The sequence below is a fragment of the Coloeus monedula genome, assembly GCF_965178545.1.
Source record: "Coloeus monedula genome assembly, chromosome: 4".
Lineage (NCBI taxonomy): Eukaryota > Metazoa > Chordata > Aves > Passeriformes > Corvidae > Coloeus > Coloeus monedula.
This window is the reverse complement of record NC_138784.1, coordinates 18,058,225-18,079,722: the sequence shown is the minus strand read 5'-3', so window position 1 is coordinate 18,079,722 and position 21,498 is coordinate 18,058,225. Positions and strand designations below refer to the sequence as shown.

General features: G+C 38.0%; 1 protein-coding gene across 1 annotated transcript in view; it reads right to left on the bottom strand.

Moving 5' to 3' along the window:
• The window catches only part of MTPN (myotrophin), a 30,797-nt gene that overhangs the window by 7,408 nt on the left and 1,891 nt on the right, over positions 1-21,498 (bottom strand). Inside the window, exons 2-3 of the mRNA XM_082279860.1 lie at positions 1,511-1,624; positions 324-407 (exon numbers count right to left, since the gene is read on the bottom strand). Coding sequence (XP_082135986.1) covers positions 324-407; positions 1,511-1,624 — 198 coding nt within the window. The remainder of the gene's footprint in view (positions 1-323; positions 408-1,510; positions 1,625-21,498) is intronic.

Sequence of the window (21,498 nt, the reverse complement as noted above, 5' to 3'; positions counted from 1 at the left end):
AGATTCCTTCATGTGAAACACTTAAACAGCTGCCAAAGCCAAGTCCACTAAAGGAATGCTTTTTTTTCCCTTACTGATTTGCAGCTCTGCTCTCTAGCTGGAGCCCACATATTCTTATGGTCACTGTTACTTTTGCTACACCACAGAAGTCCTGCAACTTTGTCCTTCAGCTATCTTTTTCCACGATCAGAGTTTAGCAAGACAAATGGCATTTGTTTGATGTTCTGAATGTATCATCTGGAGCATTATAATCTCATTGAAAAAAAACCCCACAGTAATATGCTTTGCTAATGGATAACTTGTTGTAAACATTTGTATCTCACCTTTGACAGAAGCAATTTCACACAGGAGACGTGGCCCTCATAGACTGCTGATAGGAGTGGTGTGATATTGTGTTTGTCTGGAGCCTGTAAATTGAGATACAGTTACTTGAAGGACAATTTCACACAGCATTATAAGGTTTCACATAACTTTTAAATTTTTTTTTAGTCAACAGTAGAAGTAAAAATTTAAGAATATTAGCCAGAAATGCATTCCACTGGATTTTTTTCCTCTCCTTTTAAAAAAGAAAAGTTATTGTTTAAAAAAGAGGAAATAGCAACACATTTCTTCCACAAGACTTTTACATATCCCAAAGCTTGTCTATAATTTTAGCCCAATGATGGAAATTGTGGAGTTTCAGCTGACAAATTTTGCCCAATTTAAAAACACTACTCCTAATTCTCCCATTTCACAGCCAGCATCACTTCACAAAACAGTTTTGGCTGAAACATTGTTTTGGCTGTCTTCTCTCTAAACTATAGTCCTGGAAAGAATAAGAAATGGAGCAACTGAAATGCTATTTTTAACTCCTTCCCAGTTAGGAAAATTCCCAAGGAAGAGATAATCTTTTCAGACATCCAGGAGAAAAATCTAAGCATTTTTGTAATGAACTAAAGCAAAGATATCTTACATGTTAACTTTTGGACAAGCATTCCAAGGCACAACATTTGAGGTGTGTGGTTAAAGCATTTAGGAACTTAACTTCCGGAGAGCTGCTATAGGTTAGTCCAGTCTTTTCAAAACAAGAAGCCATGCATATCAAACTACAGTAAAATGACTAATGCAGGAAAGAATGTCTCCAAAGAAGAAAAAAAGCACACTAATTTAAATAGCTGATCCTGCCCTGGCCAAGGATGTCTTCTGGAATCCCTTCCAACAAATGCCAATATGCATTGTAAACATTATTCTGATGTGATAACTGGATTCATTTTTCTAATTGTGATCAAATTAAATTTCAACTTTTTACAGCTACAAACAACTTTTTCCAGTGTTTCCAAACATAATCAAAACATTTCATCAACATAATTTTAAGTTTCTAATCTCTAGAATCCACCTCTCAAATACTTTTAAATGCATCAATTGTTTAGCTTGATTTGTATCTTTCATCAACCATTTAGGCACTTACACCAATCCCTTCTGTGTGTGTGGGAAGACCCTAAGATCTGTTTGCAAATCCATTAATACATACATTAATGTCAGCTCCTTTCAAGAGCAGAAATTCCAGAATCTCAAGCTGTCCACAGTCTGCTGCATAGTGAAGAGGCTTCCTCCCACCTTCAAGTGTCCGGTTGACATCTTCACCCTTCAATACAAATATAATCTAATCAGCAAAATTTTAGAGCTAACACATCAAGAAGAACCTGAAAGAAATCCAACACCTTCAAACATGCTGAAGAATGCTCCACCCAAATATTTCAGTCACTGCCCAAGAAAAATGAAAATCAAGTCACTCGATTTTTATTCCCTCACATCTGCATTTATGATTGTAAGACAACCTTGATCCCTTCTTCCATAGTGCATCTCAGGTGTAAGAGGTACCAAGTGCACTAGGTAACTGATGATTTAAAATAACCCAAACCAATTAAAATATCATTAGAGCTTGTACAAAATGCTCTCTGTGGCTCATTCTGCTTCTCCTGCCTCACAACTGGGATCAAAGTTATGTGGCTAAGTTACTTTACTGAAGTTCCTTTATCTGCTTCCTTGAATACTGAAGTTTTGCATAGTGAGAAACCAGCTGCATAGAAATAAGTCAGCATCATAACTACCAGCAAGTGAGTCCAGGCCATCCATAATTTAAAACCCAATTATGAAACCACTCTGTTTTATAAATAGCACTTTCCAATTCTACATGATACAAACAAGTCTGAAAAGTCAACCAAATCAGGCCACAGGAAGTTGTATTCTAATGCCTCTCATACGAGTGGATTGAGACATCTCTTAAGGCGTAAACAAAATTTAATTTACTGAGTGCCTAATCAGCTTTGTTTCCTCACCTTGGGTTGTGCAACTAAGGATAAACTGATTTACTGCCCTTCATTAGTGTCAAGAAGTTACTGGAAACCAACTACAGACAAGCTGTGTGGTAAGTGGTTTCTTGTTCCTATGTGCAAGGAATCTTAGTATTTTAGGAAGTGGCTAAATTTAGCATCATACCTCAAAGCCCTGCACCTCCACAGAAAAACAATCAGAAGAATTTCAGCTGCAGCACCAATTCATACTTCTCTATGGAGCCCCTGCAGTTCCCTCACTCCTGTCCCAAATTTCTAGAAAGTGCACAGAATAGAGGGATTGACATATATCTTCCAGACATTACTTTCCTTCTAAGAATGGAAGAGAAGATTGCCAGAAGGAAATCTTATTCTGCTTTTGATGTTCTATATAATCAGAGATTTACACTACTAGTCAAATGACAAGATGACCTCGTTATTCTCCTCTCAATTCAATTATTCATAATATACCCTTGTAGCAGATAGCATTGTGATGTAGCTTCTCATCTGCTGAATTTCATTAAGTTCCAATAAAAAAAAAAATCATCCAGATCAAAGTAAGCTAATAGAACATAAATAGTCTGAAAAAGCATATAAGGAAGCACCATGTACTTATGTTGAACATTAAACTCTACCCATACTTTTATTTGCTCATGGACATTTCCCATCAATTTTAAAACAACTGGCATTTAAATAACCCATCATGTTTGCTGATACATTAGGGATTGGGTGCACAAGTTTGCAGAGCCAGCCCCATGAAAGCCATATAATAACTAACCCAAAAAGTCTCACCAACCCTTGTAAAGTCTGACACATGCCGAGACACAGTAAATAAAAGAGCATGGGAGAAGGGCAGGCAAGCTAAGTCCTGGGACAGCACATAAAGTTCACATTCCAAAGGAAAGTTAGAATCATCACATCTTAAGATTAGGACAGTCCAGCAAAGCTCTCACTTCCTTAATCCTATAAATATTATTTGGCTCACTGGCTTATACTGTAGTAATTTTTCTTTGTTTTTAAAGAATAAAACAAAGATCCTCTGTTCTCTCCTAAGCTGGCTGTGGAATAAATTCCTGTTGGACAATGAACTTTCAGAGTGGAAAAAAAAAACACTTGAACTCCTAGTTTTTTTAAGATCCCTGTAAAGATGATGAAAACTTTTTTATATGGGACTATCTAGCAAAAAGGCTGCAAATAGATATGTCCCAAATGTAGGTTACATGGCATTGAATACTGGCACTGAGAACACATATAATCAACATTCAAAGTTAGACACTTTAGTCTGAATTAACAGAACAAAGACATTATGTAAGTTACAAAAATTAAAAAAAAAAACCCCAAGTACTCCTATATTTTGCGAAAAACCAAGTCAAATATCCAGTTGTTTCAAAGGTGTGAAAAGCCACTGTAAAACAGACCACTGAATGTTATAAAGCTTTACTTGGCCTTTCCTACTGCCAGTCCAAGAAATATAGAAGTACAAAGGGAAGATAAACCAATGTATTTAAGATACAGGTATCAAACTCTGGCAAAACCACTTGTTTCAAATGCAGTCACTAACACATATACATCAAAAAACTTGCAGGCCTCTTCAGATAATTTCTCTCTGGGCTTTAGATCTATTTATACTGCCCAGGGCATCTCTCCGTAGGGCAAGCAGTGGTTTCCAAAGTGGAGTATGAAAACCCAGAGAGGTGTGCAAGAAAATCCACCGGGGTGTGAAAAGAAAATGTATTTTGAACTATTAATAAAATGTAAAAGTAGCATTTATTTCATCTTTAGCACATCTTTAATTTCCATTTTTTCATAATTTCCATTGGGGTATATTTTGTAATGCGCACATTACACAGTACAGGAGTACATATTGAAGTTGTCTTAAATATCAAGTTCCAATTCCTCTGCTCAGGGCCAAGTTGGATGGGGCTTTGAGCAACCTGGTGTAGTGGAAGGTGCCCCTGCCCACAGCAGGGGGGTTGTAACTCAATCTTTAAGCATAAGATAAAGACTTGAGCCCCCCCTCAAAAATAGTAAATCTCTGGTGAAGGTGTGACTAATTATGTCAGCACAATGAGACAATGTGGTCTCTCAAGCCCTGTCATAGGTTGGTGCAGGAAACAGCACCCTGGTAAGGATTCAAAGAAAAAAAGTTCTCTCTATGTAAAGTTTTCCAAAATTACTGTGGTTTTGAATAATACTAGCCAAACATGTCATACTGAATGTTAGGAACTTGGGTATCAGCAATCTTAGGATGTGACAATTCTCAATACTGAACTCTGAGACAGCAAAGTGTTACCAATATATTGGTGGGCTGAAACTAAGCTGCTGGATGTTTACATGAAAAATTACCATATCCTGCAGAGGCATATGGTCAGAATCCACACGAACTGACAAAAAGGAGCATAATTTTTCCTTTACACCCACAGGTGCAAAATCCTCCGTGCACTAGACCAAAAGTGACAGAACAATTCTTCAAGGAAGTTTTATGGGACTTCTGCCATCTTCCAGAGTCTAACAGAGCAGCAACAAAGTTAATAGTTATGAGAGTACTTCGAAGGAGATAGAATTAAGCCAGGATCAAGGAATGGTATCACCCTCAAAATAAAACATAGCTTCAGTCAAAGGTCATGCTACTCCTGAAAGAAGATTATTTATTTTCACTTTCTAGAGTAGACCCACAAATTCACTAACAATTGCGCAAATATTTGTGCACAGCTTCAAAAAGTAATTTTCCCATGCAAAAGAAAAGACACGATCACCTCTTCAATGAACTTGCAGAATACATTGAGTTTAGTTAGTCAGCCATTTAAGGCTAAGTCTGGCATAAACCACATCAGTACCATTTTTCTTTTCAGATCAAAGACCCAGGGCACCAGCTATGCAATAATGTTAAAAACCGGTTCAACACATGAAACATCAGAAACAGCAGTTCCCAGGTATTTGCTTTAATCCCCTCTATTAAAATCTGATTACAGGTAAAGAAAAGCCTCTGTGAATCTCCAATTACTAAACAAGAAGACATGAAAGAAGACTTTTATGCCCTATTTCAAAAAGTCACATAAAATGGATAACAGGAGAATATTCAATTAGAAAGTCTTTAAGTATCAATGTCAGTTGAAACATGGCGATCAACTTTTCACTGAAGGACAGGAAAATAAAAACTGGAAGCTCACTTCCAAATACTTTTAAGAACTTTGCTTTTTAAGAGTAGGATTCATTACAGCTTCCTCTGAATGCAACTGTCACCCACCTTCTGTAATGGAGCAATTTAATCCATAAAAAGATCTGTTTGCCTAATTTCTTAAGTGCATACTGTCAAAATTAGCTACTCTTGAACGTAATTCTTCCATTACTCTCTCTCTCACATTTTTCATGCTTTACCTTCTCTTGCCAATATACCTACACAAAATCCCTCATTATATCTCATGTCCTTTTCCAGTTCAGCTCTAGTCAAGGCTTTGGATTTTTTAGTTCCATCCCTGCACACCCTGGGAAAGTGCCTATGTTCTTCTTGGGTATCCACCCTCAACTCCAATTTTTATGCTTTCCCTCTTCCCACCTGAGCTTAGAGAAGAGTTCCTGACAGCCAAGTTGCCCTCCTGCACACCTGATGGATGTCCCAGAGTAATCTGGAAGGATCTGCACCTTAACAGCTACCCTCTGTAAACTGTGCCAAGTTTAATTCCTTTTTCTTTTGCAGCCCTTATTAAAAGAATGAACCAGAGTTTGTCCCTAATGCACATGATGACATCAGCTCCATGAAAATGTTGAATGAAGAAGTTTAGTCATAAAGTATAAATTCTAAAGCTCATTATTTTCCAGGGAGATTATTTAACCACACCAAACTGACTCCATCCTTCAACAGCCCCTGCCTTTCTGTAGCCTTTATTACACAAGGCTGTATTCCATGCCTCCCTTTGTCTCCCCTAATCTGCCAACTCCCTGTTTTCCCGGCTCCTGCCAGTTGCAGAAGCATCAACTCAAAAGCCAAATGAGCTAAACTCAAGTTCAACCTCATCTAGCACCATTCTAGCACCCCTACAGCACACTCCAGGTGCTTCAAGCACAGGCTTATTTTGCAGTGGCACAGGAACTGAAACCAAACCTGAGCCAGGTGTTCACGTGAGCACTGTGCTTTGTCAGAAGTGTTGCTCTAGAACATTGCTGCCAGGCTATGAATGTCTCAGCTCACCCTCCACTTTAGCACCAATTTTCCTCCTGTGTGGCAGCAACAGCTTCACTACTTCCAGCCACAGTTTGACCCTTCCAACCCCCACACCAGAATTAGAGGCTGAATGATGAATCCAATGAGGGAACTAACCAATGCGAGAATTTATTTGATAATTTTCTTCTTCCCTGATGAATCTGCTCCTTCATCTGTTCCATGACTTGGCACCTGAACACACCAGAAATTAGTAGCTGGGATTTACACTGCAATTCTACCACAGGAATAGAAACTGAAAATTGCGGCCTCATTAAATCCTATTGCATAGGTTAACTGTATTAGTAGAGCAGTGCCTGTAATACTGGTGGCATTAAAATGCTCTTTCAGATTTAGAAACAACTCCATATCCCCATCTGTACTTATCCTGTCATGCAAAAATAACTGCATCTCCCCATTTCATGCATTCCTTTCATTTCAGTTTTAATGAAGGAAATCAGATTCCATGCAGTCAGATGTCCTTAGAGTGCAGGGAAGCATCTTGTAGGAACTACTGTGTAATTCCTGCCTTCATTATTCTAGGAAAGCAAGTAACTCACTGTACAGTCTGTTGCATTACTTCCACCTCTTTGCATACAAGGGATGGCCATCCTTACAGTGTACTAGATAACTCTGACATTTTAAATAAAGCAACAACTTTATCACTGCTATCTCAGTGGTAAAGAGGAAGAGGGAAAAATCCTCTTTCTATAAGGAAAAGTTTAAGCGCTATGGATGAGATATTTTGACTATCTTGCTGCATATTGAAAATACTACTTCCAAAAGCTTCATATTTACTGTCTTCCCCACAAGCCTTTGTTCATGCTGGTTGTATTACTTATTTTTAAAAATTCAAAGAGATTAAGTAAGACGGCAGAAGTAAACCGTAATTTATAGTGCTGGATACAATCTCAAGACATGTTTTGCTATAACAGAAATTATATTGGTATCCAGAGAATGAAATCTTTCCCTCCAATGTAAGTAATTTTTAGTTTTTAAATCAAACAAAGTGCCTGAAATGTTAAGTTCTATGTTTTGAAGTGGAACATATGTAAACTGAGGTTTGAAATCACTTTAGAACTATGTATTCCTTAGTGATCTGAAGGGAGAGCAAGCTTGGACAAATCATACCTTAGAAAAAATTATTAGCCATATACTCAAACAGTTTAGAAAACAATCTTGCACTTCCACAGTGGAACTGATTATGTCTTAATCTTCCCCAAACACTCTATTTCATTTTCTCAGAGTTTGAGTCCGCTCACACCCCTTCAGTCATTCTCCAGATTCATTAATCACTGGAAAGACTTTAAAAAAACCCCACAACCCCACTCCCCCACCCCCCCCAAAAATCCACAAACACCAGGTAAGTACTCTGAAGATGAAAATACATTGCTATCTTTGCCATTCTACTTAAATTCTCAGAATGCTTGTGTTCTAAGTACTTAAGCCAAAGTACTTTACTGCTTAACCTACCTTTGTTTCAGTTGTATGTTCACAGAGTTTTCAAGTGTTTACTGCTGCTACATCAGCTCTGGGGCTCACCTAACCAAAAGTTACCTCTCTAGACTGAGGATGTAAACACCTTGAGAACCCTTAAAAACAATACAGCAGAAACAACTGAAAAACCCATCTTCTACACACAAGGTTAATCATTCTGCAATTTCTAAAATAACTGTGAGCTTAAAAATATTGTAAGCCAAGCAAAAACTTCAGTCCTTACTCAAACAGAAAAAACAAGATCATGTTTTTATGCAGCTAATCCATGGGTCATTAAACACTGGTGGTAACGAGGGAAAACTCAAATACTACACTTCCTGAAATCTGACTAATAATCTAAAAATATAAGGACAGTTTAATTCTACAAGCTTGTCAGTCTAGTGACTCATGTCATTACACACTATTTATGGCTGAAAGGGAACTCTGGAGGTTATGTAGTCCAGCATTTGCTCAGAGAAGGTCCAATCAGATCAGGCTGCTCAGTTGAGTTCCACAGACCTCTGAGGACTGAGGACTAGACAAGCCCTCCAGGCACAAGCCCTTCCCAGGGTTTGGTCATATTCACAGGGAAGTATTTTTTCTCTTACACCTAATTGGAATTTCTCACATTTCAAATTGAACTGTTGTCTCTTACAATTTCACTGTGCACAACTAAGCAAACTTCTCTATATCCTACCCTTTGTACAGAAAGATAATAAAATTTTCCCTTTACCTTCTTCAGGGAAAAATAAAAAACCCAAAAAAAACAACAACAAAACCCCAGAAAACAAACTACCACAATTCTAACAGCATCAGCTTGTACATCCTTCATCTACCAATAAAAATTGAGGTAAAAAAGCTTTTATAATTTTATCAATAGGTGCTCTGCTCCATAAAGCAGTAGCTACAGATCTTCCTGTGCTTTCCAGGTTCCTTACTAACGTCAATTGAATTTCAGCTGTCATACCTCTATCTCGGCGTATTTGTACAATGTTTCTAGATTCCTTCCACTGGACCATTTTGCTTGCCCCTTCTTTGTAGCTCTGTATATTGGTTATAGATTCCTCAAAATATGTGCCCCAGGATGCAAGCTTCAGCATTGAAAAACACTCAGCATTTCTCATGCTCTCATGTAAGGGAATTCTGGGTTCTAAAGAAAGGCCCCTGAAGGATCTTGAGCTTCTCTGCTTTAGAAAGGCTGCAGTAACATCTCAACTGTATTCAAATAGCACACGTACAGCTAAGCACACGTTCAGTCTGGGCAGAGACTGGATTGAGAGCTGTCCTGGGGAGAAGGACTTGGGGGTGCTGGTGGAGGAGAAGCTTGAGATGTCTTGGCAAAGGGTGCTTGCAGCCCTGAAAGCCAGATGTATCATGGACTGGACCCAAAGCCATGGGGCCAGCAGGTCAATTCTTCCCCTCTTCACTCACGTGGAGTGCGGTGTCCAGCTCTGGGAAAGATTTAGATTAGATATTAGGAAGAAATTCTTTACTATGAGGGTGGTGAGGCACTGAAACAGGTTGCCCAGAGAAGTTGTGGATGGTCCATCCCTGGTGTTCAAGGCCAGGTTGGACAGGGCTCTGAGCAACCTGGTCTAGTGGAAGGTGTCTGTGTCCGTGGCAGGGAGGTTGGAGCTAGATGGTGTTTAGGTCCTTTCTAACCCAAACCATTCTATGATTCTATGAAATAACAAAAGGCAAGCTGCTCTTTCATCACAGCAACAAATTTTATAGGTTTCCTCCCCTGAATTATTCTTCCACAAATCAGTTGTTCAAGCACAGAACTGGAACCACAAATACTCTGTTTTCCAATTAACTTTGAAGACTTGAGAAGACCTAACACTGAATATTATGAGTTCAAACACAAAAAGCCAACACAGTAAGCTGAGTTTTACCAATGAAAACTTAACTGCTACTACCTCAGTTTCTTTACTATTGGAATTTTATCACTATTGAAACAGTCCTTGGGTTTATGTGCAGAAGGACTAGATTTCTCATGTGACCCTGAAGAAGAGTGCTTTCCTACTCCTCAGTGTCTGCCTCTGGAGTGGTTCTGTATGGATTCCATTCCGTAAACCTGTTCTCTCCTAAAGCACTGATTCACGCACTGCCAACCTTAACTGCAAACTGGAACAAAAGGCACCTACAAACCCAAGAGATGTATTTTTATAGAATATGTTGAAGAAATCTGACAGCACTGCAGAATACCAGGTCTTAACACAGCTTGCTACACAAAAATAGTCACCCAGTCTGCCCCTTAGGCCTTCACTTCAGTGATCCCACAACATTCCATCCAGTCTTTTGAGTAGTGTTGTAGTTCAACTTTTGCCCCCACCCCACAGAACAGTCTCCAAGGCTAAAAAGCAGCACTGACTTTGATGAAGTAGTTTTCATTCTTGCCAAGACAAACTGATTTAGCCAACCACAACCCACACCAGCACTTCCACAGGTCTGAATACTCTAAACACCTTTGAGTAGAAGAGAAAATAAATTAATTTCTTCTTCCAAGCTGGTTATACAATTTCCTTTAAATATTTTCTTATGCTAACTGAAACAAGCACCAGCCTGAAGCATTTTTTGTTGGGTAGAGAGGTTAAATATTTGCCTCTATGACAGGAACTGACAAAGCTTTACATTTATCCAGTAGACAGACCCTCACATCATCAGCCTTAATACAAATCTGAAGGTAACTGAACCACCAGTTCAGTACTTCAGACAAGGAAACCATTTTTGTAATCTTTTGTGTATTTCAACATAACACTAGTCTAATGTGTTTTCACATTCCCATCTGTTTTTATTAACTAAGAGCAAAAACAATTCAAATGACCAGCTCAAAACAAGTCAGTGCAGCATATGATTTAAACTTCTGTAAATTTTTTTTCCCCTAAGAGAGAAACCTCTTGACATATGATGCCTCAGGTACTGCAGACCTAAGAACTGGGCAGAGCAGATGGAAAAGATAAATTTCACATTTCCACTCAACTCATTGTATTGAAAAAACTACTGAAACAATGCAGGAGGCCTAAGAAGAAGCAACAGTATTTTATCATTTCTGCTCAGCAAGTTTATTGAGTCTCAAGTTTTCTTGTCTCTATCTTCTGATTCACAAGAAAAATGACCCTGTTTCCCTACTTGTCAATAATATTCAAACCAAGAGCAAGAGTGGAACCTGGTGAAATAACTAATAACTCAAAGTCTGGGTTAAGTCCAGAGAGCAGAAAGGGAAGCAAAAAGATTAATGTTGAAAACTGTGAATCGTTGATGATTTTGAAGCCTATTTCTTCAGTTAAAAACTCGCCATAAGATCTTGCCAGAGCCGAGGAAATCAACTCACTGTAACTCTAAGTAGGCAGTTTCCAATGGCAACTGCAAAAATTTTGTGCCGGATCCAAATTTTCATGTGAATCCCCTACATTTTAAAAAATTACTTACTTTCAGTCCACCCCAAAAAAAGTAAATGTACCCTGGCCTCATTCAGCCTGCACAGAGAGAGACAACTGCTGTTGCTGCTCAGTGGTTGAGCGTATTCTGACCATTCCAGTAGTTTTCCAATGGTAGCCTGAGTGGACTACTGAACTGAAGCAAATGACCTAGATTTATTGTATGGGATAACTACTTTCCACTTGGAGAATTTCAGAAAACCTTGAAGTCCTTTGGTTTTTGTTTAACAGCTGAGAGTAACTGCATTAGTCAAGCTGTCCTACTGATTATTTTTGTGTTTACCCTCAGAGATATTAAATAACATCTTTTCAACACTTCTGGTGTTTTATTCCCTGTCCTCTAAATGTTATAATTTGAAGGAAAAAGGAATTTTCTCCCAGATGTCTTCTTTCTACCCTGCATGCTTTGGGGAATATATGGGACAAGCTGTCTTTACACCTCCCCCTTATCACATCTTACTGAAACAAACAGAAATACCAAAAAAATCCTGTAGATAGTGATCAAAAACCAAATCCAAGTTAACAGATGTTGAGAAGGGAACTTGAATACAGAAAGTTAAATCCTACGGAAGAGGCTGCAGACACAAGTATCAAATTTTCCTTATTTTTCTGGATTCACTTCTAGTATTTGCTATTAGTTTTGCCTGCAATATCCAACTGAGTTTCCATTTTTAAAAAGATGAAAAAAAGGCTACTCAAAGAATTTCAGCACAATATTCCCCCAAAAAGACCCTCATCAGTTTATCAAAAAGAGGTTTCTGTTCTGAGGACGGTGTGTGTCTCCCCAGTTGGCATTTTACAGCAAGTTTTACAACCAGAGCAGACAGATGTAGATGTCCATGTAAAAAATGGATATCTACTTTGCAATTCTCTACTCTAGGAGAAGCCTTAATTGCTAATAATAACACCAATAGTTGGTCTATAAAAGTTAAGAAAATGAATTATGAACCTGATGATGAATTTTGCCTGTCTTGATATGGTATCTAAAGGACTCTGAAAAGCTTTTAAAGCACTGCTACACTTGTTGTGGCTTAAGCCAACAAAAAGGTGCTTACCAAGGCTTACTTTTCAGGTTTTGTTAGTGGAAAACAAGTATCTAGCTTACCCACCATAATCAAATGCAATCTGAAGTCCTTTGTCTCAGTAAAACGAATACAATTCCAGAAACAACTGCTAAATAAACTGAACTACTGAGCCATCTGTGCTTCAGTTGTATCAGCATTTTGGGAGACAAACAAACCTGGTACATGAGACGTTCTGTAGAACAGTAATGAACCAACTGTTTCCTAGCTACAGCTTCTAGAAGCTTGTGCTACAATCCCAGCTTCAAAGATGTGCTAAACACACATGTTATTGAAAACAGTTGTTCTCCCCTTCCCAAAATCCTTAATCTGTGCAAGACTTGAGCGAGAAATAATGTAACCCACTCACTACTTGCACTAGCAAGGGATGAAACAGGAATGAAGGGCCTAGTTGTGCAGCTTCTCTCAGCTCCTATGAATTTCCATCTATAAGTTTGGTCCAAAAGCACTTGTTTCAACAGTTCAGAGTAATGGCAGCAACTAGTTCTGACACCATAAACTGTTGCAGACAACAACTGTCTGTTCAGATTACCTCTTTAATTGATAAATGTTAGTGCACCAAATATTCTGGATCATGAACTGAAACAATCAAAGATCAGACAATTTCCAAACTGTCTCTGCTTAGAAAGACTGTTAGAATTTGGAATGAAAGTTAAAATGCTTCAGTTAAAGCATCAAGACTCGCCTACCAGGTACGATATGGGGGCAAAACATTAATAAAAGCCTTTAACCATTAATTCTGAAAGAACTGCGGATCAATCTAACAGCTTTGTACCTTACGTTGACATAAGCCTAAGGTTCACTTTAAAGAGATGTGTTAAGTACTGCATCTACTGAATACAGTGCAATGTCCATTTTCATAGGCAACACTGGGCTGGCCTAAAAACGTTGGATTTTTCATTCCAGAAGTGACTGACCAGACTGTGTTTTACCACTGCATTTTGGATGATGCGGTTTGGATGACACCTACTCTAAGGGTATAGTAAGGAGAAGATATTCCAGCCCACATGCATGCAAGATGATTTCTAAACAGGAGCCATCAACCACACCTAAACCAAGAATCAGAGCAATAATTGTCTCAGTAATTCAGTACTATACCATCAGCAAACTGACAACAGACAACACTATGAAAACAGAAAAATCTACAAAACATCTGTTCCTACAGTTTCACACAAAATCAACCTTAACATGTTAGAAATTGCTCCAAAACTTAAGCAGCTGAGCAAAGGATCCCAGCCATTACCATGCACTCTGCGCTGAGTTGTTAACTCCCAATTAAAACACTTTCAGTTTCTGGAGGAACCCACATCCAAGTTCTGTATTAAACTGCTCAGGACATGTTTGTCCCAGGAATGAACAGGAAGTGGATGTTTTCCTTTGAGGCCAACACTCGGCGCCAGCTACTGAGTTTCACTTTCAATAGATGCCAGCTTGATACTTTGAATTCTCTGCATGATCTGAAGACACAGTAATTAAAAAACCCCACAACAATAATAAATGGGAATTCTCAAAGCTCAGGTTGTACTGTATCAGGAAGATATGACAGAATAAACAGGAAGACGAGTGTACCTCCCAAAGATTATTGCTGTGGTTGAAAAACCCCTGAATTCAAGTGCGTTAACTGGGGCTTAGCACCATAAGCACGAATTACTTCTCCAGAAAATGAACAAAAGGTATGTCCAAGGCAAAATCAAGTGTTCTATCAAATCCAAAGCAATGAAGCTTAGCTTCTAAATAGGTATTCCTTTAAGATTAACATGCATTATTTTCCTGTGCACATTGAATTTACATTTTCTTCATTCAGCAATGCATAAAAAGATATGAAATGTCAAAAGCAGCATTAATGAGTTCTAGAAGTTGTGTGCCTTAACACAGAGTTTTGTTGACATGATGAAGCAGTTGGTGAATGGAATAATACAACAACAAAACACGGAAGCAAAAAAACTTGATCAGAAGAGCTATTTTTACATCCATAAAATAAATGCTGCTTTCTAAGCAGTATATACTTAAAAACATATGCATTAACAACTACAGAATGGCTCCCTAAAGCAGTTAGACATGCTTGGAATATTCAGCTTCACTATAATACTTTTATTAAAACTTACAAATATTGGTATTGCACTTTTAAGTTTGAAATAATCCACCTACAAAAGTTAAGGTATTTTCTCCAGATTTCCAGGAATTACTGTTGAAAATGCTTTAGTAAATACAGTCTACTAACTTGTCACAGGACAGGAACTAAAGACTGTATTTCATATTAAACTCTCATTAGAGGAGTCTATTGTGAAAGTAGTTATATTTACTGCCATTATGCCCAAGATAAATTTAAATAACAGACAATTGCTGGTTTTATCACAACCCAAATTCAAGTTTTTTAAACCTTGCTAAATATCCATGACTTTAGCCAAGAAACAGTTAATAGTATTATTGAAGTTATTGAGAAGTCAGCAATCCAAGAAACAAAGATTCTCACAAATGCCTCACTTGAATACGAAGGATTCTGTTGTTTTTGTTGTGAGTTTGTTTTTTTTTAATACAGGGCATACAGAGAAATGCAGATCTCACCTCACAGGAACTCTCCTAAACTTTTTTATTTAAGGACTTGAAATCATCTACTTTCAATTGCATTACCTGAATCAAGCATGGAAAGTATTTTTGAACGAACAGAAAAATACTTTTTAAACATTTATTGCCTATGGTATTTGCTTTCATAGTGTCATTAACAAATCAGTTTAAATGAGAGATGCTGATGGTAACTGTTCTATGGACAGCTCTCTATCTGTTGTCTCAAATGGCCTAACAGCTCATCTTTCCTGCTTGAAGGTAATCACTAATTTATAGGTCACACGTGTGTTAAAAAGCAAGTTCATAAATGACCCGAGTTTGGGAAACGACAGTATCAGTCATTCAACAGCAATTATCAAGACTTGGTCTTAGCTCATCAGAAACTTTGAGCACACAATTTTGTTGTATAAACTGACTCAGAACATTCTTTGAACTTTGGCTGAAAAGAGTGACAGGGCCGTCTCCGGAACACCTAGGCAGTGATGATTTGGTCTGCTCAGTTTATTAGCCATCACGTGCAATTACTCTCTTTGATTTCCAAAGCATGGCTGAAAGCTAAGTAAAATGATTTCCCATTTCCCTTCTGGCCTGTAACCAGCGAGGAAGGCAGCAATGTATGTAAGTGAAGACAAAACTGCATATTCCAATTCTTAGTGCAGCAAGAAAGACACATAAATTCTTGCTTTGGAGAAATGCAATGCCCTTGGCAGACAATGTATCTGAACCGAGCTACAGAATTACACTGCATAAGAAATACTAACAAAGACTCTAAAAATGGGCAAAGTGATAACAGCACCAAACCCCAAGTCCCCCCAGCTACTTCAAAGCCGTATTTCATGTGCATTATGAGTTTTCAAGACCATATTTTTCTTTCCCTTCCTATTCTCCCTCATCAGAATTTCAGTTGCTTTTGGGGAAACAAATTATTTGCTATCCTCATCTTTATTAAAAAGAAGGGGGGGGAGAAGTCCAAATAACAAAATCCACAACAAAAAAACCTCCCACAAAACACACACAAGTACATTCCAATGAAACAGAGAATTAAGAGGAGAACTGTGGCTTGTTCAGTAAGACTTATTAGTACTAATTGCATTCCAAGTCAAGGCAGCAACACTACAGATACCAGTTCCTTAACCATTTAAATGGAAGTATTGTTTCCCTCCCCATCTCTAGCATGTGATTGTAGAATTTGCCATCACTGGTCCCAGTCAACACAGGCTTTAACACCAGTATGCTATTAAAAAGAAATCAATATCATACCCAGCCCCCAATAAAGGTTTTAAACCCATTTTAATACGCGCTGTGCTGATAATAATGAGCTAAAGCAGAAAAACATCTAATTGTTCAAAACTGCTGAAACTGCAACTTGTAAGAAAAACAACTGTTGTATAACCAACCGGTCAGTTATTGGCACTTATTAATTCCAGTTCATGCTTTTGTCCTAGCAATAGATCTGTCTATGGAAATGACAACTGCTTCTTTCCACAGAATCGTACTGGGAAATTCAACATTCATTTTGATACGGAGGGGATGAAAAATTAGGAATAACACAAGCCTTCAACTTGAGAAGTGGGCACATTAGGTAGAAAGAAGTAACTTTGCTCACACTTTTGCATGGACACATTCAGAAGTTCAAACAAGCATAAACATAAAGCCATAAAAAACCCTTCTAAACTCAACTGATGCTGCACACAAAACTGTATCCCTGACTTTAGCAATACCGCTGTACACATCCTCAGGTTTTCTGTATCTTTCCTAAATTTTCTCTTCTGACCTTTGATCAGACATAAAAATTCTTGGACATGAGAACCCTGAGTCCATGATGCTGTCCTTGAACTTAAGTAGAATATTTGACCTTCAAGTCTTGGTATCTTACCAGCTAAGCCTACGGTCCTTCAGAAAAAGCACATGGAAGTTGTTTGGTCTATTGAGAACTATCCAAAGGAATCCTTATTTATGCATTGGGACACTGCTGCAAGATCCACTCATTCAGTATTTTTACTTACGTGGCCTGCATGAGTCACCAATGCCATGGTACCCAAGTCAACATCCAATGCACAATCTTCACATCTAACACAACTTTCCATATGCTATTCCAAATGGATACAGATACATACCACTGCAGAACTCTTGGACTTCTAGAGAACTCACTGTTCTCTTGGACTTTTAGAAAGCTTAGCTTATCTCCTGTAAGCCTTCTTGTTGAAGTCAAAATTAACTAACTGAGCTAGGCTTGAAAAACAAGGATTTATTAAAGGTAAAACTGATACAAGAGGAAAAAACGTGGTTAGAATAAGGGAGGGCAGAAAGAAGGAAAGCAGTAGTAGAAGTAAATATTTTCCTCACATCACTGCATTCTCTGATTGTTATTCATAACCTATTCCCAACTTTGACTGTCATACTTAGGAATGCATATGCTCTATACCACAAACTTGGACAAAACAGGATATATTTCAGAGATAAAATCTGCTTTCAATTTAGGGAATGGAATACATTAGCACATCAGCAAAAAAAAAAAAGTTTAAATTCAATGTTTTATTACAATCTGGTCTTAATAACTCTACTTTTTGCAGCAACCATACATTAGGCACAGGACAAGTCAGCATGGTAAGAATAGCCCAGACAGAATCAAGTAAGGAAGTACTTAACTTGGGGTTTTTAAGCATAGGAAGGTCAATTATGAATCACTTAGGCAATATGTTAAAGCCACCAAGACTTTCAGAGCAGAACTCAATGAACAAAATCACCACAGCCTGACATCAACACCTCAAAGAAAATACTACATTTAGCAGTTCCAGATTCATGATCATTCAAATGATCACAGCTGGAATGAGCTCCATTTACATTTCAAATTGAAATGGATGAAGAATCAGTTCTATCTGTATCTTCACAGAGAGGACAGATTTGAGAATCCTGGGATGTTCATTCAGGCACTGAGTCACACATTCCACTGCAATGCCAGGTTTACAGGCAAGTTTGTTACTCCATGCTGTTCCTATAAACTACTTAAGAACTGATGCACAAACTATTAATATCTGTGAATAATTCTTTGCCACATGTCCTCAGACTCTCTTGGATCAGACTGTGGAAATTAATTAGCCATCCTGAAGAGGTGGTTTTCAACAGCTTCATTCATTTTATTGTACACACTACTTAGAAGTGGGAGCCGTGCTGTGTTTTTCTGAAAGTTTTTCTAGTACATTCCTGGTATTTTAGTTAAGAGAAACTCCACTATGAATATGAAACCTGCTAACAGCAGCTTACAGTAGCAAACAACTCTTGTTACATAAAAGAAAGATTCAGGTCATCATGTTCAAATTTGCGAAATGTAAATTGAACACCAAGTTTAATTAGAACTAAGCAGTAAAACAGAATTATCTTTAGCAATCACACTTCAGCAGACTCAACAGTAATCAAGTGGAAAATAACAGAAGTCCTAGAATCTCCAGATAAAGACAAACCTACATAGCAGAATTGTTGTTACAATACAGAGACATCCAAGAGGCCCCACAGGGAAAAAGCTCAGTCCAGCAGCTCCCAGGTCAGGGCTAGCTCTGATATGCTCCTGGACATTCTAGTGAGGTATAGCTACCCTGCACTGTAATCCAGACAGGCTTTCAGGCTGTCACTCAAGAGCAGGAAACCTGTTACCCGACCAGAGGCAATCCAGGTATCAATGTAGCCATAATAATAATAGTGCACACTTCAGCATTCAGCATGGTGAGACAAGGTGAATTTCAATGTATCCGTGGTACGCTTTATCTGTAAGCCAAGTTATCCTCCATATATAGCAACCATTTAAGTACTCATTTTCATTTAGTTTGTAACTGAAGGTGGAGAAGTCGTTGGAATGGACACTGAAAAGAACAGAGGTTACCTCCGAGAATTAAAAGCTATTTATTCCTCCATGTTAATCTTTCTTCTTGCAGATATATATTGAAGTCTCTTCTCTTTTTCACAACACTTAACTATATCCCTGACTGCTGCTTCTATTTCAAAAAGGTGCTTCTAAACATTTTTTTTTAATTTTAGCCACTCTAGTTAGTTTATAGCAGTAGCCAAGTTTTATGCATTTCTCAAAACATATGCATTTCTCAACATAGGTGGTTGCTGTTGTCCAGATGAGTTACCAGAGATCCTCCAGGAATTTGGTTTTGTTTGTGTTGTTATTTAAAAAAACAAAACAAAAAAAAAGACTCCACACCAGAAGTGCCTATTAGACCACTTTCTACAAACATCCATTTCACAGCCGACCATCACTTCAACCTCCCAGTCCTCTGAGCAGTAAAAATCTGGTGCTTCCAGTTTGGCTGCCTGTCCTATCTTCTTATGGTATTAGGTTAGTTGATTTACCAAACTTAACTGTAAGCAGTGGTAGGTTTAGGAAACGATGTAAGGGATTAAAGCAGCTCATGAACTGGGGAATTCTCAGTTAAGCTACAGGAGATGAAATTACTTCAGAACAAACTTTTATTGAAGCCTTTCCTACAAATCTAAGTTTATCTCGCCACAAACTTTATGCCTAGTGAATAAGAGAAATTGTACGTAGCCTCAAATCTACTGCTGATTGGAAATGCTTTGTGCACATACTGACAGAGAAGTAAGTCCTTTCTAAGCAACTGCATAGTTTAATCTAATTCTACTGGGGAAGAAGACTAAAGAAAAGGAAAAAGAGCTAACATCATTCATGTTAAGAAATTCTGTAGGCTTAATGTAACTTGCTCTTCTTCTAACTAGTACTTTTTAACCCACTCCCTACCTCGAGGGAGGTAAATTTCTCTCAGCTGCGTGGGTCCTCCTCACCCATTAAACTGCACATTCATCTGTTCCCACGGAAGTTTCTGCTTTCTTGAGGAATTTTAAAAATTTGAGTGGATGTATGTGGGAAGAGTGCAGAATTCCTTCAATCCCTTAGATTCCTGTATGCACCTCTGAAGCAAACATATGCTGGCTATATTCAAAAGGAAGATATCAAAGAAAGCAAACAGTAAAAACTACTTTTTAATCTAGTCATCATAAAAATAGCTGACACTACTTAACTGTTGGCATAACACACTAGATACAGTATTTCAGGAGAAATTTACATTTACCATGAAGAAAAAGTTGACAGTGTTGCAAGCTGAGAAATGTAGATGCTAATATGATGTCTCCTACAGAAACAGAAAGAAGTCTTATAAGACGATTCAAATGATAAAAATAATCTTTCATATTTTCATCAAATAGAAGCCAACAATATCTTCCAAACGCAGACTAGCAGCACTAAGATGTCTTTTGCTAAGCAACAAAGCAGGATCATTTGGCACTGCCTGTTTCATTGCCACCCCTCAGAACTACTCTTTCTGTGAAAAGTTTTTTTCCTGAAGAAAGTGTGTTCAGGAGAATGCAAGATCCCTATGTAGAAATACATAAAATGCAAATGGAGACTCTTGCTTCTGTTTCTATATCCCTTCTTTGTCCAGGAACTGTTGAAGTGGCAGAAACATTCTCCCTGGTACTTAATAACCAAACCTCAGATAAAAGAACAAAAGAGATGACTCTAAAGACAGAACCTCCACAGCTTATTACACACAAGTGAAGAAAAGTCATGGCTGATTAAGAGTTCAACTCCTACAGTCCCGCTGATAACATCCATTTTTACTATTATTTTTAAACCACCCAGGTTCATCTAGTTAGCATTTCAAGCCTTGCCATTCAGACATGAAACAAAATCAGAGGTCAAACCCTTCATGTGGTAATTGGTGGAAAAGCTGCAAGATTATAGTTAAAGGCTGTATTGTTTCCAAACAAATAATGAGGAAACAAGACTAGAACAAGAAACCAAACAAATGAGAAGTTGGGAAACAAAAGTTTCAGGAAGATAGACAAGGAAGAATTTTACGAAAATGAAGTCAGTAAGATATATGACTGCCTCCCCCATTACAGGGAGAGGAAATTTCTGCCACTGCAAAGTTTATATAAGTAAAATTCCTGAACATGAAATCATACATAAGAGCAGGAAAGCAGCAGGGAGCAGAAGCCACATAACTGATAAGGAACAAAGTCAGAAAGAACATACAGCACAGAACACTTTCCTGAGAACTCTAACTACCAAAGCATGATTTGCCTTCACATAATTCATTAATCTCAGAACTGAGAATGTGAAGTTCCAGCTGAGGCTTCTCCTACATTCAGATTATTTACAGAGTTCTCTTGCCCCTCTTCAATGTACATTTCCTGCTGTACAGTAAAACATAAACTTGTTCTTGTACTCTTTTCTTCCCTGAAGGCATCCACCTCTATTTCATTTACATACCCAAAACCCACCTACCTGCGCCTCTGTAAAACTTAACAAAAAATTAGACAAAAAAATTTAACAAACCACTAGGAAGGATGAGGATAAGTCAAAGCTTGCTTATATAAGCGTTGTTTCCACAGGAAACCAGCCT